General features: G+C 35.9%; 1 protein-coding gene across 2 annotated transcripts in view; it reads left to right on the top strand.

The window, feature by feature from the left end:
- The first annotated feature begins 2154 nt into the window (after positions 1 to 2154).
- LOC121389370 (pyruvate dehydrogenase phosphatase regulatory subunit, mitochondrial-like) overlaps positions 2155 to 25160 on the top strand; it is a 36858-nt gene continuing 13852 nt past the window's right edge. The window contains exons 1-7 of one of the 2 annotated variants that reach the window (XM_041520965.1): positions 2155 to 2774; positions 9984 to 10114; positions 12575 to 12656; positions 18321 to 18402; positions 19746 to 19827; positions 23966 to 24093; positions 24525 to 24639. In XM_041520965.1, the coding sequence (XP_041376899.1) occupies positions 2509 to 2774; positions 9984 to 10114; positions 12575 to 12656; positions 18321 to 18402; positions 19746 to 19827; positions 23966 to 24093; positions 24525 to 24639 (886 nt within the window). In that variant the 5' untranslated portion in view covers positions 2155 to 2508. Of the gene's footprint in view, positions 2775 to 9665; positions 9687 to 9983; positions 10115 to 12574; positions 12657 to 18320; positions 18403 to 19745; positions 19828 to 23965; positions 24094 to 24524; positions 24640 to 25160 lie in introns of those variants that run through there. The other variant, XM_041520966.1, reaches the window with a different exon arrangement.

The following is a 25160-nucleotide window of genomic DNA, read 5'->3' as shown; positions in this document are numbered from 1 at the left end:
GCTCTGGGGTGGAACCGGTATTGGGCTGTGAACCCTGTACCTACCAGCCTTGTGTTCGATGACGTAACCACGACGCCACTGAGGCTGGTTGTTTCCGGTAATGCTTTTTAAATCAAAATTATGATGAAACAATGTTATGTAACATACACAATCTTAGAGTCCTTGCTTTCTTCACAATAATGATAGTCTTCAGTATTGGTGAGTTGAAATCAAACAGCTGTTGTGGAGTGATAATTTGCTAATCATAAGGCCTTTGCATGCTAGATTTTGTCACCAGTCTTTTCACTGTTCCACCAACACCATTACATGGACCCTGTCCATGGGATGTAGGAAAAAAAGTGTGTTGCTTTGCCTTCATTCCAAAAGCCTGTTTGTGGTAGCACAAGTTAATGAAATTATTGCAGTTCTTATATTGTCCTCCACACCCATTTGAGAAGTATATTTATCCAATAACCTACCCATGATATCCATGTCATAAACCCATGTGATAGTTTACTTTATTAACCCGGTTAATAATGGTATGCAAATTTACAAGGTCTCTAGGTAATGTGTTGCTGTGGATGGGTCATGACCAGACCCATGTACCTGAGCGTAACGTTTTCAAAGATTTGTTTAAAATGCGTGACGTCAAACTAATCTGTGCTAATCGTGATGACGTCATTTTATCGATGGCAGTGACTTTTGTACTGTGATTTACTACAAAATTAATTACTTGCGATTACTCATTTCAAGGAGGTCAAGGTCAATTTGAAAATATGTATTATTCTTTTTAGAGCTTTCGATTTCATTGCAATTTGTTCTTCTAAAAAGCTTTAAAATGATAGCTGAATGTTCCTCGTAGCTTAATCTGGAGCCAAGTTATCGCGTTTTTAATAACGTGACTCGGCCCATTTTTGATGAATTAGGTAAAACTTTGGTGATTTATATCTCAAAAACCGCTTGGCCAATGGGTCTACATTTTTGGCTTAAAGGTTATTTCCTGGACCCTTACTAGTGTATTAAGTTTCATTGAAATCTGAGAGGGTCAGTGTTTCGGGTGATAAGAGTTGACATGGAATGACCGAAAAACAAGTTATGCATTAAATGTTATTTCATTTTTATTATTTAGTTTATATGCCCCATCATATTCAAGACTTCATAGCACAATCAGTTTAGCTGTGTATGCAATACACATTCAGTATCTTAGTGTAATTTCACTTCAGATCCAATTTTAGTAAATGGTGTACTTCATAATCACCAAACACAAATTGTCCAGTGGCAAAGTCGTTTCAAATCATGGATTGGAATCAGGTTTTATAAAATGTGGAAAATACTTATAATTGTGAGGTATGGAATGTCTTTTAGTCCCCTTCTGGTCCAACTAGAAGGGACTATTGGTTTCATCTCAGATAATCAGATATGTCACCTAAAGAGGGAGATTGAGCTTAGAACTCCTTAAATTGGGGTGGAAAGAGGGTCATGATATTCATATTTACAAAATATGTAAATGCAGAATTTGACCAGGGTTTTTTTTTTCTCCCACAAACCATCGGGCTAGTTAATGTAATTATTTACTAACCCAACACTGAATATCACTAGTCATGGGAGTGGGGCTGTCGATAATGTAGAAGCCTTGCATAGCAACTAACACATAAACATAACAGGACTAGGGGACACTCGAGCTAAAGACAAAGACAAATCACTGTCCACCTGTCATGGACCAAGGAAAGGAAAGAAATATTTGTTTAATGACACCTCAGCACATTTTAAATTTACGGCTATTTGATAAATAAAAAAAATGGCTATTTGACACTGTTGAAAGAAAGAGTGGAAACCCACTGTCCTCACATTAGACTAAATACTTTTATCGTTGTATATCTTCAATATGAATCTTTTTCGTTTCATTTTCTTCTTCATTTCAGTATACAGTGAAGCCTCTCAAAGCTGAAATTGCCCCAAACGACATTTTTACAGTCTTTCTCAAAGTAAATATAGATCTTAACTGCTCTAAACCAGATCCCTCTTAAAACTGGACATTATTCTTGGTAACGAGTGTCCGGTTTATAGAGGTTTCACTGTAATATTCAAAATGAAAACACCACCTGATTTATAAAACCAAATATTTTTAAAGAGGACCCAAGAAACATGTTTTGAGAACAAACAAAACATAACCTAATGCAAACCAGTCAACTTGAAATGCACTAACATATTATATGCATTGTCTTCGCAGGTAACCGAGCCAACAGTAGAAACTGAATGCAGACTAATGTGGCCATGAATAGGCATTCATTATCAATAATAGGCTAACTACACTCCGGACAGGTAGCTAAAACACGCTAGCACTGATAAAAGGCTTTGGGTTGCCCACCGTTGCATATCCATGGACTATAGACACATGTATTGGCATTTACCTGCTCATATATGCTGTCATGTGTTGTATGGTGCAGTTGTGTCCGTTTGTTCCTCTGTAGTTAACCAGAAGTGACATTTTGTTTATTCTTTGTTGAGTTTAAAAAACAACAAAATAAAATGGCTAGTGTGTGGTGCAAATCTATGCAAAATTTCAAATGCCAATACCAAACATTGGGAAATGTCTCTCTTGTCAAGAGATGTTTGATAGGCAGACAGCAGATGGAACAAACTCGGCTATACACCATAGTGCAGCCTGGAGACTTCAATATAGTTCCAAAGCAGGCGCAGGTGGTGATTGCAGGAGGAGGTGTTATCGGGACGTCTGTGGCGTATCATTTAGCAGAAAGGGGATGGACAGATGTAATTCTTTTAGAGCAAGGAAGGTATGTACACATTTATTCATGTTTATTAAGCTACAGTATATACAGTAAAGTACTCTTATAATGATAGTTCGTTATAGTAGTAGTTTGTTGTACACATTTGCACAAGTTGGTTATTAATGTATAGGGAGACGAAACGCATCATTATAATCGGTTTATTTTATGCAGTAGTTCCTTCTAAGCATGTTTATTATAAGTGTACTTTACTGTATTTCTATTGAATAACAACATCAACAATGCTGTGCTTAAGCTATCTAATTCAAGGTTGGGTACTAAATTGTTATTCCAAAATTCCACAAATTTGCCCAACCCAACCCCGTCTCTTCTATCCCAGAAACAGTTGTTGTTAAGGCAGATAGATAAGATTGAATATTAATTTTACAGGAAATAATGTTTTAATTTTAATCTTAGACATTCTTTCTGCATATATGTAGTTTTTGGGTAAATTTATTTTGTAACCATGTACAAACAACTAGTACTAGTGCTTAAATGAAATTTTTATAATGTATTTGTTAAACAGTTTATTGAGTCTTATATTATAATAGACATTTTATTTGTTATGGTTAAATTGTTAACTTGGATTCCCATTAAAGGTATTTAAAGGAAGGATTTTTTTTTTTTAATTTATAACAATTATCAATCAACCATACTCACAATTTAAACAATATAAACTCTTAAACATAAGTAATCTATAATATAATACAAAAGGTCGTTTTTGACTCTTAATGGTGGCTGCCATGATTGTTACAGAAGTGGCTAATTAATGAGGGCTGGCTATCTACATGGTGATCGTATGTTTCAAGGGAAAGTATAGCATGGCTTACATCTAGTAGAAACCATAATATACATGACCCAAGACTGATTCAGGTGCATGTGCATGGGGAGGGTTTCAGAGGTGAAATACCTTCCCTGCTCAAGCACATTTTCTTGTTTTCAATATATTTTCCGGGGGAGCATGACTCCACCCACCTCTATGAACCTCACTCACCACAGTCTAGACCTACTCTGCTAAATTCATGCACACGTGTGTTATTCCAAAAGAAGTTATGATAGTCAACAATTTATGCAGCTCCATGACTCACTGTCAGGTGCTATTTACACACGCACACACTAATGCACACACACACACACACACATATATATATATATATATATATATATATATATGTAACACCTGTAAAACTTGCACAACAATTTTGTGCATAATTAGGAATGGTTGTAACATCCTGTTTATCCATTACCCATATGGGCCAAGACATTGGAAATATCAAAGCAGGGTTGGAAATTAGCAGTCGCCCGGTTGCCTGTGGCGACCGTTATTGGCTATGGGCGACTAAGAATTTTATAAAGATAGTCCGTTAGGTGACCATCGATATTAGGGTCTGGCGAGTATGGTACCAGTTAAAAAACAAAGACACTGAAACTGAATCGAATGTGATAAATGTTGGTGCGAACTACAGCAACAGAAGACATAGAACATGCTCTATATTTTAACAGCACCAGATTCAGCTTTTGTGGCTTTGGGGCGGGTCTTCTAAAAATAGAGCTCAAAACGTATTGAAGACATTGCATGTATTTTTTAAATCTAGAAGTTGTCGGCTTATTAGAATGGACTGGAAACACCATAATTATCTAGAAGAGATACTATTTGACTATTGTTATTCAATGTTATGGTAAAAAGGAATCATATTTAATTAGCTTACATTATTCTGGGACAAAATCAAAATCTATCTTGTAGTTTTAACTCACACTAACGTGAGTGCATGCGCATATATACAAATATCAATGACCTTTTCCATTACTACAGCCCAGGGCTTATTCCAAAGGTTAGTTAACTGATTGTTGTTGTCGATGTTGTTTTAAAATTAAGCGATTTGTATTAAATAAGAACATATAAGATCTACAGTCTTGACACCAAGACTTACATAATGACATAAAGTCTGTCTAAATATTACTGTAATAAACAATAAATACACCATTATGCTATGTAATATAATAACTAAGTACATTGTATATTTTGGTAAAATGTTGGGGTTTTTTTTACAGATTTATTTTTCTTTTGATATTTATTTTATTAGTAGCCTACTAATGTAGCATTTACAATATCCAAATTAACTGCACACGTGTGCGTGCTTAGTCCATTCCCAAGAAATTCCGGTACTGGAGATTGTACCCCTTCTTGCATCGCCACAGAGGACTGTCACCCCGAGACTAGGTTCACATACTAAAGCACGTGCAGTTCTACCTTTCTATTGCATTATTTGTTTTTACTTAACTTTATTTAATAATCATAATTTAATGGTAGTTTGTAAAGAATTCTTTTTATTTATACTTGATTTCTTTCTCTTTTTTTCAATTTTTTTTATTTGAGTTGGTATGGGTTTAAAACTTAATAACACGTTTTTATATGAATTTTAACTGTATTCATTATGAAGTTACATGCCAATTCATCGGTTTCCTTTTGAAGGAAACAGACTGTATACACTGAGCACATATTTAATATTCAACAAAGAATATTCTAGTTTTGATTTTGGCTGTGCATTTAAATTACAATGTGAGGGCTAGTTGAATTTGAGAAGGGCCAGTAAGATTTGTCTTCAACTGACCCTGCTGGTGATCATGGCTTTCATGTTTTCAACCCTGTCAAAGCATAGTTAAATTTAATCTATACTCACGGCCAAAAGAAACTTTACAAACGAAAATAAATTTTAGAATGTGAAATCATTCATAAATCCGAACGTAATCAATTGCACAAACAATCCTATAATCATAACCTACTTTTTACAGTATATTTGAAAGAGAACGTTGCATGCTTTTCAGGTTGTGAACAAAAAATCAGAAATCACGTTTTTCACTACCTACAAAATTAACACGTGCAATGAAGGTATTAAAATGAGCATCTTATTAAAACGGGAGGCATCTGTGGCAATCAGACCACCGAACTTGTCATCATTGATGGCAATCTGAATGCTCAACGTTACAGGGATGAAGTGCTAAGACCAGTTGTGGTGCCATTCCTACAGCAGCAGCCCCAAGGTATCACATTCCAGCATGATAATGCCAGACCTCACGTTTCTCACATTGTCCAGGACTTCCTCCATTAGAACAATGTTAACGTTTTGCCATGGCCTGCACGCTCTCCTGACATGTCACCTATCGAACATCTTTGGGACTACCTTGATCGCCAGATTCGACGGAGACAACAGCCCCCGCTCAACAGACAACAACTGCAACAATTCCTGGTTGAGGAATGGCGACGCATCCCGAATGATGTAATCAGAAGGTTGACGACGTCTACGCGAAGACGTGTGCATGCATGTATTCAAGCTCACAGTGGTCATACACGTTATTAGAGTCAGTATGGAGTCTGAAATACCAAATTTTGCTAGACTTCGTTGTGTGACATTTCAATGTAAAAGTGGTTTTTGACCCCATGTGTGACTTTCACATTATTACGCCATTGTTACATGCAGTCACGTTGTTTTTGTTCCTGATTTACATTTGCTATTGAACCATTAAACTATATCACAAACAATATTATTCTTATTATTTGCCATTTCCAACCAGATTCAAATATAACACTTGTAAAGTTTCTTTTGGCCGTGAGTTAGGTTAGTTTAATATGTTCCTTTTAATTAATTTTGCACAAATACAAAATAAACTTTAAATTTGACAGTCTATGGCTACCTTTGGTTGTTCTAAATCAACTATGAACATTTATGTTTTCAATTATTATTTATATTGATTCAGTCCTTGGTTTTGAAAATATCTGTCAACCACTGGTTAATATAATTAACATTTGAACAACTCGCCCCAGTTTTTCATGACATATTCAGTATGGTAGTAAGCACTGTGACATAACACATGCAAGAAAATCCAAAACTATTTTTCATTCAATAGTGTAATGGTGATGTCATTGTGTAGGTATTCATGGGCTGTTGAATCTTATGTTTGACATCATACCAGCACATTTGCCATTGTGGCAGGACGAAAGCAAGTACAAGTAAAACTGATGTAAACCAGATCATGCTGGGGACCTAATTATCTATCTGATTTAGACAGGATCCAGTATTTAGAGGAGGGTTGCATTTTAGAATTTAGAACATTTGTGATCACGAAAAGTGGCCGGTCTTGATGGGATTCTGATTTGTTCAGGGTCTGTTTTAGACAGGTTTCACTGTATGTTTAACTATGAAGTATTGTGAATCAGTTAAACAGGTGTGTGCAGGGAAGGAAATGTTTTATTTAACGATGCACTCAACACATTTTATTTAACGATGCACTCAACACATTTTATTTACGGTTATATGGTGTTAGACATATGGTTAAGGACCACACAGCTATTGAGAGAGGAAACCCGCTGTCGCCACTTCATGGGCTACTCGTTTTGATTAGCAGCAAGGGGTCTTTTATATGCACCATCCCACAGACAAGATAACACATACCACAGCCTTTGATATACCAGTCGTGGTGCACTGGTTGGGACCAGAAATAGTAAAATGGGCCCACTGACAGGTATCGATCCTAGAGTGGACGCGCATCAAACGAACGCTTTACCACTGGGCTACGTCCTGCCCCATGTGTGCAGGGCTACTTAGATATTTATAATGTTCCATAAAATGCTATCAGAATGACAATGAATAATAAATAGTAGTGATTTCCCTAGAAATTTGGCAAGGCATGATAGACCATACACTTCTGGGGCATTTTCACCATTTTCGGGGCACTTGTTTTTTTATTAAAAATACACAAAAATTAATTGAAATAAACATTAATATAATTTATGTGTTTGCTTTAATAAATGAATGGCAAAAGATATAAAAGGCATATTTTATTAATTAATTACATATGATCCACTATGTAGATTCGATAAAATGTAACTTTTGCAAAAATGCTCCTGAAACATTACAACACTTCTTTTATGATTGTCATAAAGTTAACATTATATGGGAAGCATTACAAGAATGGATATTTGAACAACTGAAAATGAAAATTTTGCTAAATAAACATATAGTTATGTTTGGCATGATAAATGGTGAAATAAACCAAGTATATGTAGTTAACTGGTTAATAATTAATGTAAAATATTATATCTATTGTACGAAAATAATCTTAATATTAATATTATTAAAAATACACTGCAACATAAATTTCATATTGACAGATATATTTACTTCAAAAACTGCGAGTATGACAAATTTAATGAACGTTGGGGAAAGTGGCTTCACCTTTTTAATGATGATACCGGTACATAAAATTATATCTTGTGTATTTGTATGCCTATATTTCTATCTATAAAATGACATAGCTTGTTTGGAAATTAAAAAACATATCTTTGCTATATATCTCTTTTTAAACATCATACTTTTACATTCATACTTTATCTGTCTTTTCTCTGTTAGATACCAAATGTCATTATTATTATATTAAAGACCCAAAAACAATCAGTTTTAAAGTTGACCTGGGTATCTAACGAATCTCTGCTTGAATTCTTTTCCTTATCTTCCCTTACCCTTTCCTTATCTTCTCTCTTTGTTTTTTATTTTATTCCCTTTTGACCCTCATTTAATAAGCTTGCAATTTTTGTTTGGGCAGATTACAAGTTGGAAACTATTTGTATGAGAAAGGCTATATAGATTCATATTTGTAAACAGAAAATCTTAAACATCACATATAATATATATTTTTATAATTTGGTATGTCATACTATTTGCATAAACATTTATGTGATACTGTAAGACAATGATTCAAGGCTCCCCAACCTTGATATTGCCTATGATCTGGGGGTAATAAAAAAAAAATAATAATAATAATAATACCTTTTTGGGTGTTTTATGAAGGCAAGTTTAGAATTAATTACTGAAAAAGGCTTGTTTAATCTCAGGACAGCATGGCGCTGATTGAGGCAAGATGGTGCTAGACTATTGAGGCATGGTGCTGCACCATGCTAAAACAAGCTAGGGAAAACACTAAATAGAGCACCCAACTTGCTACTTGTATTGTTTATGATGCACTCTCCAATTGATGTCGTTTACTCGCCAAAGGCTTGTGATGGACAACATCAGTTCATGTGTGCAAGATAAACAGTATGGCTGAATAATGAGATGATTATTCTTTGTACATTCAAAATGAGCTGAACAAATATTCGGTCTGAATTAATTTTGTAGATTGTATGCATACGAAGTAAAGGATCCTCAAGTCGAGTCGTGAAAGCATGTGCAGTGTGTACAAGCGAAACAAACACGTCTTACCGCGTCAAGCTGCACACTGGGAATGTGCAAAAGAGCAATAATTTTTTTTAACTTAGTACTAGGTGCTAATGAGCTTCTGATTCTGTTATATATTTTAACTCCATAGACCTCTAAAATACATTTCAGAGTTCCTAATTTGTTTACACACTGTAGCAAGCCCTCACCTTGGCAGGGTCAGGGTTGAGCAGGCCTGTGCTCAGTGACTTAAAATATTTTAAATTTATTACCCCAGTGGTCACTCATAACAGAAAATATTTTCCATATTTTCTCAGTGAGAAATATTCTGCATTGGTTTAACGAACAATACTATTGGACAATTTGACGCTTACAAACCGATGAGTTTGTCGGTACTAAATATGATGTCATTACGTTTTGACAAACCCAAAATGACGTCATGTAGTTTAAAGAGTTTGCATTTACAGGTCTCTGTTTTTGGTGTTAAATTAATAACAAAATGTCATTTTAATGCAATTCATTATAGAGTTTGAAGCAGAATAAAGAGAACTTGTGGGTTTTTTTAATTATCTATGAACGTGATTAAATTACAACGTTATAGTAATTCTCAGAATAGTGTGTATTTAGTGGTTTACATCATTTCTATACAGGTTAGCCTTCGTGTGTGTGCGTGGAAAATAAAGGATTTTAGAAGAAAAAAATAGCTGAGGTAATAAATAGAATAACAAACTCGGTTCCAGTTATTATCAAGTTTATGTCCCTCGTGAAATAATTTTCATTTGTCACTCGCTAAAGCTCATGACAACTGAAAATTATTTCACTCGGGACATAAATTTGATAATAACTGGTAACTTGTTTATTATCCTCTATATATTTCATATATACACATGTATATAGAGAATATTTACATGTATACAATATGACATTTCTTTAATAGCAGGCCATATTTGTAACATTCCTGTTTCAAGCTCTGAAATGTAATTAATTATAAAATTTGACATTCCAGACTTACATGTGGTACAACATGGCACGCTGCAGGTCTGATTGGAACCATGCGATCAAATGTGGCCGAATCAAAGATGGCCATCTATAGTCGCAATTTGTACAGAAGATTGGAGGAAGAGGGACATGGCATGGGTAACAATTATGTTTGATAATAATGTTAAGCATCAGAATGGTAAATTAAATATAATTCAATCACAGGAATACATGAATATGTCCTGAGTAAGTGTGAGTTAAATGAAGATCTTCCATTTCTGTAGTCAGTATATATATTTATGTTTGGTTTGTTCATTTATAACAATTTAATAACATTAGAACTTTGTCTGAGTGATAGAACAGATCTGTGTGAAGCCTGTACCTCCCACCATAGACGGCATACCCACCAAATACTGATCCAGTGTCTGCGCTTAACTTTTTTTTTGAGTTGCCATCCGGGCAAGTGGTGACAGCACTTTCACTTGCCCGGATCTATTTTCACTTGCCCGAATTATATTTTCTAAAAAAACTACAATATTGCAACAGATTATAAGAGAAAACATTTATTTTGAGCTATGCACGTGATGGGTCACGAACTATGCACGTGTTAGAAGTTAGAACATGAGCTACGCACATCTTAGGACACGAGCTACGCATATGTTAGGTTTGCGAAATCGCTTAGCATTTCATATTAAATTAGATAATAGGATTATATAATTCCCGATTATATAATTTCCAACAAACAAAGATGCTTGCGTTCACCAAAGGATGAGCACTGGTATAACCGACACAACCCCTTCCTCCCCCCACCCCATCTCAATGAAATAATAATAATTAAAAAAAAACTAAAATATAATGTTCAGTGGATACGATCTATGATGTGTACACATAACCAGGGCTGAATCTTGTCGACATGAATTTGTGCACAATTTTACATGCCACTTAACTTACCTTACACCTATTCTTATATTGGGCATATGTTTATATGTAAAAGCAGACCTACACTTTTTCATTGTGCAAAGTAGGCTACATAGCTGTACTTTTATTTATTTATTAATTATTGATTTAAAAAAAGAAAACAAAAAAATCGGTCGCCAGGCGGGCAACCTTACTGTGGGTTTTCAGTCGCCCGTCATCGTTTTCAGTTGCCAGGGGCGATCGGGCGACCGTTAAGTTCGAACCCTGCTGATCATCATTAACCCAATCCTACCATCATAAACCAAACTCCATACCAACCATCATAAACCAAACCCAATCCCACCATCATAAATCAAACTCAATACCCACCATCAATAACCAAACTCCATATCCACTATCATAAACCAAACCCAATCCCACCATCATAAACCAAAGCCAATATCCACCATCTTTCTTTCTTTGAAATTATTTTTATGCTTATATCCAATTAAGATTAAAGCACACTGTCCTGGGCTGTCTGTCCAGGACAGTGGGTTAGTTGTTATTTGTTAGTGGTTAGTGAGAGAGAAGAGGTTGTAGTGGCCTTACACCTACCCATTGAGTCATTAAAACTCGCTCTGGGTGGGAGCCCGTACTGGGCTGCGAATCCTGTACCTACCAACCTTATGTCCGATGGTTTAACCACGATGCCACCGAGGCCGGTTACCCACCATCAAAAACCAAATCCAATATCCACTGTCATAAACCAAACCCAATACTCACCACCATAAACCACACCTGACACACACTATCATGAACCAAACTCGATATCCACCATTATACCCACCACTATAAACCAGACCCAATACACACCACTGTGAACCCCATAATCACCATCATAACCCCATACCAACTACCATAATAACAATACTCCTTAACATAAACCCCATATCCCAGTACCCATGACCATAAATCCAGTGCTGACTACCGTCAACCCCTTTATCCACCAGGGCTTGACGTAGCCAAGTGGTAAAATGTTTGCTTGATATGCTGTCAGTTTGGGATCGATCCCTGCTGGTGGGCCCATTGGGCTATTTCTCGTTCCATCTAGTGCATTGTGACTGGTAAATCAAAGATGATGGTGTGCATTATCCTGTCTGTGTGATGCATGGTGCATATAGCAGACCCCTTTCTACTTATGGGAAAAAAGTAGCGTGTTTCCTCTCTACGACTATATGTCAAAATTACCAAATGTTTGACATCCAATAGCCAATGATTAATAAATCAATGTGCTCTAGTGGTGTTGTTAAACAAAACAAACTTTACTATATCCACCATTATCATCACACACAACTGTCTGTTTCTAGATACCATTAAAAAAAATCCTACCTCTTTATAATCTAGACTATACCATACACTCATACCAGGTTTAGCCTGGAAAGTATTATTCAGTTGCAAGTTTTATCATTTGGGGATCTGTATCCTACTCATGTTCAATCATAAAACATTTAGTCCAGTGCCACACAAACAGTTTACAGTTGATCATATGTAGACTTCAGATATTTTATATTCATGAACATCCATGTTAAAAGAATTTTGTTATTCAGTACTGGCAGTTCTGGTTACCCTACATTCAGAACTCTGTTCATTCCATGTTTTTAGAATTTAGTCACTTTTACTTATTCACATCTTACAGGTTTTATTTTTTATGTTTGTCAAAAGGGTGGAAACAATGTGGAAGCATCAGTTTAGCTCGAACCAAGAACAGACTGATAGATTTCAAGAGAAAAGCAGCACTTGCTAAGTGAGTATTACACAGTAATTTGTGGTATTGTGTCACAAGTACCGGCCTTGGTGGCGTCGTGGTTAGGCCATCGGTCTACAGGCTGGTAGGTACTGGGTTTCGGATCCCAGTCGAGGCATGGTATTTTTAATCCAGATACCGACTCCAAACCCTGAGTGAGTTCTCCGCAAGGCTCAATGGGTACCACTTGCACCGACCAGTGATCCATAACTGGTTCAACAAAGGCCATGGTTTGTACTATCCTGCCTGTGGGAAGCGCAAATAAAAGATCCCTTGTGCCTGTCGTAAAAGAGTAGCCTATGTGGCGACAGCGGGTTTCCTCTAAAAAAACAGTGCCAGAATGACCATATGTTTGACGTCCAATAGCCGATGATAAGATAAAAAAATCAATGTGCTCTAGTGCCGTCGTTAAATAAAACAAACTTTACTTTAGTTTTTTTTGTGTGTCACAAGTAGATATGGGTATTGTGAGAATGTTTGTTACCCTGTATTATATGTATCATAAGCAATGATATATATTGGATATGATTTTCTGATTGCTTTCAACTCACGATTCTTTCAGTGATGACCTACTGGTATGAGTTTTCAGTGAGTCTTTTAACTTTACACTCATAAAGTCACGGTTATTTAGAATTTTTTAAAATTGCTTTTGACTTTTAGATCCTTTCATGGATGGCTTTTATATTCAATACCCCATGCCTGTCAATGTGATACCAGGGCTTTTGTATTCAATACCCCATGCCCGTCAATGTGATACCAGGGTTTTTATATTCAATACCCCATGCCCATAAACGTGATACCAGGGCTTTTATATTCAATACCCCATGCCCATAAATGTGATACCAGGGCTTTTGTATTCAATACCCCATGCCCATAAATGTGATACCAGGGCTTTTGTATTCAATACCCCATGCCCATAAACGTGATACCAGGGCTTTTGTATTCAATACCCCATGCCCATAAACGTGGTACCAGGGCTTTGTATTCAATACCCCATGCCCATAAACGTGATACCAGGGCTTTTGTATTCAATACCCCATGCATATAAACGTGATACCAGGGATTTTGTATTCAATACCCCATGCCCATAAACGTGATACCAGGGATTTTGTATTCAATACCCCATGCCCATAAACGTGATACCAGGGATTTTATATTCAATACCCCATGCATATAAACGTGATACCAGGGCTTTTATATTCAATACCCCATGCATATAAACGTGATACCAGGGCAGGGTAGAAACTTAGTAACAAACAGTTAGAAACCTTTACTGTTTGAAAGTGTTTTAGCTTCTGGAAAACAGTGTTGGTTGAGAATATATACATGTATGCTCTAAAGGAATGGTGTTATGGAATTCATTGCAAAATCATAGTTTTAACAATTGCCCAGCACTTCCATTGATTAATTTATTTGTTCATTATCCACTACATAACAGGGCTAACAGGGCTTTGCTGATTGTGCCATTCTACTTTAAGAAATGAATCCTGTTTAGTGACTGTGCCACGAATCTAGAAAGGTTCGGGCAGATTCTTTTTTTTTGAATTTTGGTCCTTTGAGATATACTGAGAGAAAGAAATAATGTGGGATTGAAAGTCAGTAATGTGAGGATGAATATCAATATTATGGTCAGCTTCTTGACACTATGGATGAGGGTTTTGGTTGCAGTCATTCTTTCCTGTTAGTGTTGGTACAACCCCTGGGATTGCCCACGTCAGTCAGCAATGCAGTGGAGATTGCCGTGCACTTTTTAATTCTCCATGTCACCTTTTTCTCTTGGACTATATTCAGTTTGGGGTAGAATGTAGTCCAGTGGTAATGCGTTCACTTGATGCACAGTCATTTTAGGATCGATCCCTGTCAGTGGGCCCATTGGGCTATTTCTCGTTTTAACCAGTGCACCATGACTGGTACATCAAAGGCTGTGGTATGTGCTATCCTGTCTGTGGAATGATGCATATAAAAGATTCCTTGCTACTAACAGAAAAAAGTAGCAGGTTTCCTCTCTAAGACTATATGTCAAAAATTAACAAATGTTTGACATCCAATAGCTGATGAACCGGCCTCGGTGGCGGCGTGGTAGGCCATCGGTCTACAGGCTGGTAGGTACTGGGTTCGGATCCCAGTCGAGGCATGGGATTTTTAATCCAGATACCGACTCCAAACCCTGAGTGAGTGCTCCGCAAGGCTCAATGGGTAGGTGTAAACCACTTGCACCGACCAGTGATCCATAACTGGTTCAACAAAGGCCATGGTTTGTGCTATCCTGCCTGTGGGAAGCGCAAATAAAAGATCCCTTGCTGCCAATCGGAAGAGTAGCCCATGTAGTGGCGACAGCGGGTTTCCTCTCAAAATCTGTGTGGTCCTGAACCATATGTCTGACGCCATATAACCGTAAATAAAATGTGTTGAGTGCGTCGTTAAATAAAACATTTCCTTCCAATAGCTGATGATTAATAAATCAATGTGCTCTAGTGGTATTATTAAACAAAACAAACTTTAACTTTTTCCTGTTACTGTTGGTATGATCTCTTATGTTTTTTCCATCAGTATATAAATAATGGACAGTTGTAAATATTATACCATGCAGCAGATTATTTATGTGCAGTTTAACATACTAATAGAATCTATCCCTGCTGTAAGGTGTAGAAAAGGCAATTCCAACCCGAGGGACAAAATGGGTTTTTTGTGAGTGTCAGGGTTTACCGAGGACCTTACGAAAACATTTTGTTGTGAGGGTTGAAATTGCCTTATCTATACATCACAACAGTGATTGATTGTTTTTTTGCCCATTTAATTACTGTAACAAAACATTAATTTTGTAAGCTACGATTTGTTTATTGTAGGACGATTAAAAAACATTTCACCTACAAACTCATGTAAACATACATGGAAAGTATAGCCCACATTATGCAACAGCATAAACATGTAACAACTTAACAACAAATATAAAGTTGAAAATATTAATTTGTTTAAATATTTTTAAAACTGTGGAACACCTAATTCAACTGAACATCAATTGTCGTAAAACATGAGTTATGACATCAATTGTTGTAAAACATGAGTTATGACATCAATTGTCGTAAAAAATGAGTTATGACATCAGGCTTATGTAGAAATCGTCTATCCCCAGGGTGTTAAACAAATTTAGCTAGCACTGTACAAAAGCTGGCTAATTCAATCCAGTGGACAAGAAAATTCTGTATTTTGTGAATATTAACATGCTTACGGTATATCTCAAGGGTATAAATTGTTCATTGTTAAGGTGGAGGGTTTTTTTTTTTTTTTTTTTTTTTTTTTCATACTTTAGTACCCCCAAACAACAAAATGTAGTTGAGTGATCCAAGGACTTGAGATAATAGTGTTTACAGTGGTATAGGGTTTAGCCATGTGACGTCCACAATACGACGTAATATAGAATAACATCATATCTTAGTTATGTAAATGTTACACAAGGTACACAAGATTATATAGGTTGAGGTTACAGAGTTTGACTGTGCAACGATCATTTGACAGAATATTAAAGTGGCTGGTATATAGAGTTTGGTGATTGAGCAGGATTTACCACTGTCCTAATCCTAATGTAGCGGGACGTGGTGCCTTGAAAACATTTAGCGGGGTACTATGTGTTAATAACATGCAAGAGGGCACACAGTGTTGGCTCTTAGTAAGCTTCCCTGTCTGATTTTTGTGAGGTATACTGTCGATCCTGAAATTAATGCAATCATAATATTAATGCAAAAAATGCGAGTTTGTGTTATTCGCATTAATAATATGACGCATTTATTTCTGTTTTGTCCAGCAATAGTCGACACGATTGATGTGTACACTTGACACGTTAGTGAGTTAATCTCATTGACGTCGCCGTAAGTCGGATTTAACCGAAAAGTACACAGACGTAATATTTCATATGGAGGCCACTTGCATTAATTTCATGTCGCATTTTAGTTTTGCCCATCGTCACTCGCATTAATTTAGGGACGCATTAATTTTAGGATCTACAGTATATTCATCAGAGCAGCATCTTACTCTATTTTGTAAGATAATATTACTTAAGAGAGAGGCTCAACATACATATAATATTAGGACATCATTTGCTAATGCAAAATACAAGCACAACTGCTGTTTTAATAAGCTTGTGTTGTATCTCTATCAAGGGGGATCATCATTTGACTTAATACAACATACAGTGAAACAAGTCTAAACTGAATCATACCAAGGACCTAACATTTATCCCATTTAGACAGGATCCGGTGTTTAGAGGGTCACGTTTTAGAATTTAGAGAATTCAGGACCATGAAATTTGTCTGGTTTTGACAGGTTTTACTGTACATTGTAACACAGAACCACGAAATAGTGCCAGTAGAGCTGCAGCAATTCATTCACATATTTGGTGCACTGAATACCGGCAATCCCCAATACCTATTTGTTATTTGGTACCCAATATATGTTAAAATACTTGGTTTTTGTCTGTCTTCTAGCGGCCACTCCATATTCATGATACGTATCATATTCGCCACTTGGTGTATTCGTTGCAGCTCTTGTGCCAAGTTTTATTAAGGTCACTTTTTGATGCTGTCTGGCAGTTTAACACAGGTTTGACTGTATTATAATGGAGAATCATACTCAGACTAGGGAGTATAGCCAAAAGGAATTGAACAATATCATGTGGATTACATAAAGTTGTATTGTATGTATTATTATAACTCAGTGCATTCCACAGTAGTAGATTGCATCTTTTCTTTTCTTGTTACAATACATTTTGGGGTATCCAGGTTAACTAGTAAACTGCATATAGATTATGTTGCTTTAATAATAATAATGCAAAAATGAAATGAAGCAATATATGAAGAATTCATTTCCAAAATGCAATATATATGCCAGTTTTGAAGTTAATAGTGAAGGTACACTGATGTTAGTACAACTCAGCAGTATGGCAATAGAATTTTCATCAAAATGCATCTATACCCATTAAATAGAATCTTAAAACTGTTATTTTGTGATAAACATGTACACTAAGATCTCACTACACAGTTTACTTCCCGGTGAGAGTTCATTCATCACGGTCCACTGTAGTTCCTAATTGTGACATATGTTGTGGTTCACATATTTACTTCTAGTAATTGTGGAAGAATTAAAACATTTTGTATATTAAATGGTAAGCCTTCTGGCTCGATTTTGCCCATGTTATTTTGTAATATTGTGCATTGACTTTTTGGAACATGGGTGTATCACAGAAGAGACAGCCGGAGTGAATCAGTTAATGAACCACCAATCAGACCGGTACTACTTCCAGATGCGGTCATATAGCAAAAAACTGAGACAGAAATGTTCTCAATTTTGGAATGAAAATAAATGCTTATATAATGCTTATATGTTCACAGTGGTGTATTTGGTTAGTGACAATGAAAAAACATTCTATTGGCAGTGTTCATTTGAAGTTGGGTAATTTAACATGGATTTCAATGGCAGATGACATCTGTGTCGTGAGACCTAAGTCATGCAGCAGCAAAATCATGCTTTTCTCAAAATGATGTAAAAGGACAGATCACCTTTTGGAAAAATTCATATGCATTTTGATTTTGTTACATGAAAATTCCAGTATTATGTAGGATGAGTAAATGAAAGGATATACTATATATTCAATGTTTTCCTTTCTTATAGAGCAAATGGTACAGAAGCTCATATTGTCACTCCAGCAGAAATCCAAAAATTATCTCCCTTGATCCAGACCGAAGATCTCTGTGTAAGTAAAGATACATTTCCAGATTAAGGTATCATAGCAGTATACAGTTACTTCCCCTGTGTACCCCGAACAAGAGTTGTTTGCTTGTTGTTTTTATATAGATCCATTACAGGGCTAGCTCTGAGTAAGGAAAACATTATGTCAAATTATCTATTGAAGTTAAAACAATTGGAGAAACTACATAATTTTTTAACACAATATCAATTATTACATGAAATTATTTTGCCAAATTAAAATAAAATTCGCTATTTGTTTCAGAAATTCACAGTTGATGAATTTGGTGAGTGCCAGAACTAGCCCTGCATTAGAAACGTATTTATTTTAGTTCTTTCAGCAGTTTGTTATGTGCCTGGAAAACTTCCTAACAGACTTCTGGTTGCTACTTAAGTAAAAACATGTTTTATGTGTCAATATATGCCAGTTCTCGTTTCAACCAGTGCACCACAACTGGTCAAAGGTCGTGGTACGTGCTTTCCTGTCTGTGGGAAAGTGCATATAAAAGATCCCTTGCTGCATTTGGAAAAATATAGCGGGGTTTCCTCTGATGACTACGTGCCATAATAACCAAATGTTTGACATCCAATAGCTGATGATCAATTAATCAATGAGCTCTAGTGGTGTCATTACACAAAAGAAACTTTAACAATATATGCCGGCAGTAGGTTGGTTTACCTCTCTAATATTCCAGGCTGTGAAGTTAGCAGGATTTTGTGCTTGCACAAATCTGAGAGTTTGGGGTGGAAGATAAAATTTCAAAATATTTAGGTAATTTTTATGGTTTTCTAAGATTCGTAATACAAAATACCCAGATTCAGTGCCTTTGTTCTCAACGTGTTGCATTTTTCATAAAGTTTAAAACCTGTGCCCAATTTTACTGAACATCGTAAGCCTTGTTTTGCATGTAAACATAAATCAACTACTAAACCATAATTCTTATTACTGTTATACAGTGAAACCCCTCTAAACCGGACACCCTTGGGACCAAGACAAATGTCAGGTTTTTAGAGGGATCTGGTTTAGAGAGGTCAAGTTCTGTCCTGGTTTTTAAAAAGGGACTCTGTCAAGTATCCGGTTTTTAGGAAATTCCGGTTTACAGAGGGTCCGGTCTTGAGAGGTTTCACTGTAGAACAACAAATATAGTTAGAAATACACATATTTCATTTCTGTTCATCCTTGAAATGCTCCATTTTCTGTAATGATGTACTTTTCTTCGTGAAATTGATGCCAAACATGTGTAAATATATTTCTGGCATAACTGCTACTCGCAGACGTAAACTTACAATGTTTTGTAAAATAGGCTCCTGGTAATTAACAACTTGCATTCCTTTCTTCTCTAACTGCAGGGAGGTATATACATCCCAGGTGATGGACAGCTCACTGCACCAGATGTTACCATCGTGCTGGCAAATTTAGCAAAGCAGAAAGGTAAAGTAAAAGTAATTACAGTAATTTGATATTGTCTATGGTAATAGAATGATTGATGACATATTAACTTTGTTAAGGTATGCAGTAGCAGATGGTCATAAAAAACAGTTGTACATGCTGCATATATAAATCTTTTCATATTATATTAATTCCAGTACGGGAGACTGCAGTTTAATATCTAACAAATACATTGTTCATCCACTTCAGAATATAAATGTATATGTTTCTTTGTCCTGCTCTCTCGCGGGCGGTGTGAGATCGATTCCCGTCGGGTAGTGTGGGATCGATCCCCATCGGTGGGCCCATTAGGCTATTTCTCATTACAGCCAGTGCACCATGACTGGTATATCAAAGGCAGTGGTATGTGCTATACTGTCTGTGGCATGGTGCATATAAAAGATCCCTAGCTGCTAATGGTTTTCTCTCTATGACCGGATGTCAAAATAACCAGCCAGTGCACCACGACTGGTATATCAAAGGCTGTGGTATGTGCTATCCTGTATGTGTTGTGGTGCATATAAAAAATCACTTGCTGCTAATGGAAACATGTAGCTGGTTTCCTCTCTATAACTAGATGTCAAAATAACTAAATGCTTGACATCCAATAGCCGATGGTTAATAAATCAATGTACTCTAGTGGTGTTGTTAAACAAAACAAACTTTAACTTTGTCCTGCTCTCTATAAGAATTGTTTGTAATTTTTGTGTAGTGTATCGAAGCAATGTTATACTAAATTTGTGACTGTCATACATCAATAAATTCATAAAACATTACAAACAATTTTTATAATTACAAACAGCACTTTTGTTTAGTTAAAAATAAACAAATCCGTTTCTAGTGCCCTTTCCATGACATGTTTTATGTAATGGTTTCTAGTGCCCTTTCCATGACATGTTTTATGTAATGGTTTCTAGTGCCCTTTCCATGACATGTTTTATGTAATGGTTTCTAGTGCCCTTTCCATGACATGTTTTATGTAATGGTTTCTAGTGCCCTTTCCATGACATGTTTTATGTAATGGTTTCTAATGCCCTTTCCATGACATGTTTTATGTAATGGTTTCTAGTGCCCTTTCCATGACATGTTTTATGTAATGGTTTCTAATGCCCTTTCCATGACATGTTTTATGTAATGGTTTCTAATGCCCTTTCCATGACATGTTTTATGTAATGATATCCCAATTGACATGATGACGTCATTTTCTGAGGGGGGCGGGACGTAGCCCAGTGGTAAAACTCTTGCTTGATGCGCTGTCGGCATGGGATCGATCCCTTTCGGTGGGCCCATTGTGCTATTTCTTATTGCAGCTAGTGCACCACAACTGGTATATCAAAGGTTGTAGTATGTACTACCCTGTCTGTGGGATGGTGCATATAAAAGATCCCTTGCTGCTAATCGAAAAGAGTAGCCCATGAAGTGGCGACAGCGGGTTTCCTCTCTTAATATCTGTGTGGTCCTTAACCATACGTCTCATGTCATATTACCGTAAATAAAATGTGTTGCGTGCATCATTAAATAAAACATTTCTTTCTCTTTTTTTAATTTTCTGAGGTTTTTTTAAAGTTAACATTCAGTTTTTCACCAAAATAGAGTACAGTAAAACCTTTGAAAACTAGACCCTCTGTCAACTGGAATTCTCCTTTCTAAACCAGATACCTCTTAAAGCCAAACATTTCTTTGGTTCTGAGGGTTCCAGTTTAGTGGGGTTTCACTGTATATCAGATAACAGTGGAAAGTTTGTGGTTATATAAAGATAAACAACTGGCATGTGCCTCTCCACCCTTCAGATATCATTTCTTTGGCCTGTGAGACCCATTAAACTTGCTTTGATCAGCAGTTTAAAGTAGTCTAGTTTAGGAAATAGGTCCTCTTTGTAAAAATTATATATAAATATGAAATACAGAAATGCCTTTTCGTGTAGGTTGACCTGGGTAGTATTTATTTTACCCAGTGGTTTGAAGCTTACTTATTTATTATTTTAAAAATAATATCCCAGCATCCCAGTGGTAAAGTGCACACCTGATGCATAGTCAGTCTAGTATCGATCCCCGTCGGTGGGCCCATTGGGCTATTTCACGTTCCAGCCAGTGCACCACGACTGGTATATTAAAGGCTGTGGTATGTGCTATCCTGTCTGTGGGATGGTGCATATAAAAGATCTCTTCCTACTAATAGAAAGATGTAGCAGGTTTCCTCTATGACTGTGTCAAAATGACCATATGTTTGACATCCAATAGCCGATGATTAATAATCAATGTGCTCTAGTGATGTCATTAAACAAAAAACACAACTTTTATTACTGAACAAATGTTTTAGTGTAGACTGTTGTTTGTTTAGTAGTCCTGTGTTTAAAAATAGTCTTATTTCAATGAACTCAGTAACTGGGGCAGGTAATAGTTCAGTGGTAGAGCAACCACCTGGTGTATGATAAGTGATGTGATAACCTCTGTGTATCCGACACGGTTTTTCTCCCTGTCCCAAAACAAGATTTCCACAATTGTATGTCAGGGGGTCATGTGATGTTTTGTTGCATGTTAGGAAAGTGGATACAAAGCTTTCATACCACTGTTAGCGGTTGCATGCACTTTAAGGAAACTATTTTATGTCAATAAATTCAGTAAAAAATATGACACAGTATTGAGAGCAACATGTAACTGTCATTTTTAGGAAGTGCAGTTACTTGGTAACTGACATGCAAAATATGACATAGGTTGTTAAGAATAGGTCTTTCTTATTTTAATATACAGTCAAATATTACCTGTATAATTTAGAGAGCCCAGAATAACTTGAGGTCTAAAAGTTGTCCTATGGCATAAGTTTCACCAAAGATCTGGCCTGGTATTTATAAAACTTTTAGAGTCTAGACTCAAGACACTAACAGAGTCTAAGACACTAATGTCATGACAACGCCATACAAACTGTATGTGTGTGACGTCATTGGAGATTGAGTCTGGAATCTAAAAGTTTTATAAGCACAAGCCCTGGACCCTGTTCCATGATGCAATCTTAGCACTAAGATCACCTTACCGGTAAGTGCATGACTACCTTATGCACTTAAGGTGATCTTATCCCTATAATAGCTTCATGGAATGGGGTCAAGGGTTCAAAATAATAGCCTGTGGAAAACAGTCCATTTTTTAGACATAGCAGTTGAAATAAAAATTCAGGAATGGTTGGTTTGGTCCCTTCATAATCAACATAATGACGTTTTACTGTACTATAGTCGACACCTGTCACTTTTTGGACCCTTGTTTTGGCTTCGTACATCAAAAATAAAAAACACATCCAACAGTAATTGTTTTATATGATTTATTAGACAAAAGGTACTTTTTATTTCTTTAAAACTTAAAATTAATATTTTGTTCAGAATTATGAAAAATACAAAAATACCTACCTCACGTTGTCTGCTTGTTATAGAAATTTGACAGGGGTCAAGGTTAGTAAACCAGTTTTTATTTTAATGTGGTGAATCATTGTAATAATATAACTAATTTTTAATTTAAATGACATCAGTATTCCAATAACGTCACTTTGCATCTCCTTATAATAACCATTAACTGGGTACATGACGTTTCCGTTTTAAGAATGTTGAAAAAATTCCAACGCAAAATTGTTATTGAAATAAAAAAATTTTAATGTTACTAATGCACCTGAATGTGTTTGAAGAAAATTTTGTGATTAAAAAATTGTACCTTTTACGAAATATGGATTTCAAGTGAAATTACAGTAAGATATGTTATATTTATTGTATACGAAGCCAAAACAAGGGTGTGAAAAGTGACTGTCATTGACTTTAGTATAGTTTCTCCTTTCGTCTCACCATTATAAAGTAAAAGGGCTGCTTCAGTGACGACAGCATCAACTTTTGCATTTAGCTCAATTTTTTAAAGCTTTAGATTTAGCTCCATTTCTCACAAACTATTAGTCCTACATCAGTGAAATTTGGTTTATGCTGTTCTTACATTTGTGAAATCTTAATGCATGTAAAAAAACAATTAATTAAATTTGAAGTTTAATTTTTTTTTTTTTTTAAATATTCATTGAGATGAATATCTGTGGATGCAGTTATCAGCAACACGAAATACGTTTATGGTAGGCGAGACATTTAATGCCATAGAATTCTTGTTGTTTTTTGTAGGTGTCAAAGTATTTGAAGGTGTACAGATTGATAAAGTCTTGACAAAGAATAAGTCTCCTCAGGTGTCGGGTGTGGAGACATCACATGGAACAATACAATGTGAATACTTTGTCAACTGTGCCGGACAGGTTAGAAACAAGCTCTACATTTCTATATGCTGGGGGATTATTAAAAGGAAAACAAATCACTCTGAGATTTTTTTTCCACATTTCCTTAATTCATTTAAAATGAGAAATAGGCAGTTGTCTTGAATAACATTAACAACATTAATTTTATATGTTTTTGAATTTATAATGAAAATAAATTTGGAAAATTAATTTCCAGAATTTTGAAATGAATAAATGAATGAATGAATTTGTTGATTTGTTCGTTCATTCATTTATCAAATTTGAATTTGTTCGTTCATTCATTCATTCATATATCAAACACACGAATGAATTTATGAACCATGGTATGTTTTAATATGCTTTTCTAACTAGCACAAAACTGCAGTTTCCTATCTCTTTGGTTATTAGACAGTGTTTTAAAAAAAATAATAATAATGTCCTTGATTTTCCAGTGGGCACGGGAACTTGGTAAACTGTCAAAACCAAAAGTGAGGGTACCACTTCATTCGTGTGAACACTTTTACGTGGTGACTAAACCCATAGAGGGGGTTGACAACATGCAACCAGGTAAGTTTCAACCATCAGTCTTGTTATTCTGGACTCACATCTCAGCCCAATGACTGGTATATCAAAGACAGTGGTATGTGCTGTCCTGTCTGGGAAAGTGCTGCTAATGAAAAAATGTAGCCGATTCCCTCTAAAGATGTGTCAGAATTATCAGATGTTTAACATCCAACAGACAGTATGCTCAAGTGAGGTTGTTAAACAAAACAGATCTTAATTTTTTAACTTTATCAATCAACACATGTCCATTGATGACATAACAAATATAGATGAGTTCAACTTCACTGACACTTGTGTCAGTTGCTCCATCAAACATGAGCCCTATCACTGAACAAAACAAAAAATATATATATATATACAAGGACATGTGGTATATCTGATGGGACAGGTAGTTTTATTTTTTGCATGTCCTACAGGACAGGTGCCTTAAAAAGTTAATATAGAGCCCTGGGGGTTTGCAAGGCACCATAATTATTTTATGCCTATGACTGGCCACTTTGTTTTACTTTGCATAATATTTATTT

Source organism: Gigantopelta aegis, chromosome 14 (assembly GCF_016097555.1).
Source record: "Gigantopelta aegis isolate Gae_Host chromosome 14, Gae_host_genome, whole genome shotgun sequence".
Lineage (NCBI taxonomy): Eukaryota > Metazoa > Mollusca > Gastropoda > Neomphalida > Peltospiridae > Gigantopelta > Gigantopelta aegis.
Note: the sequence above shows the minus strand (reverse complement) of the source record. Positions and strands in the feature narration are given on the sequence as shown.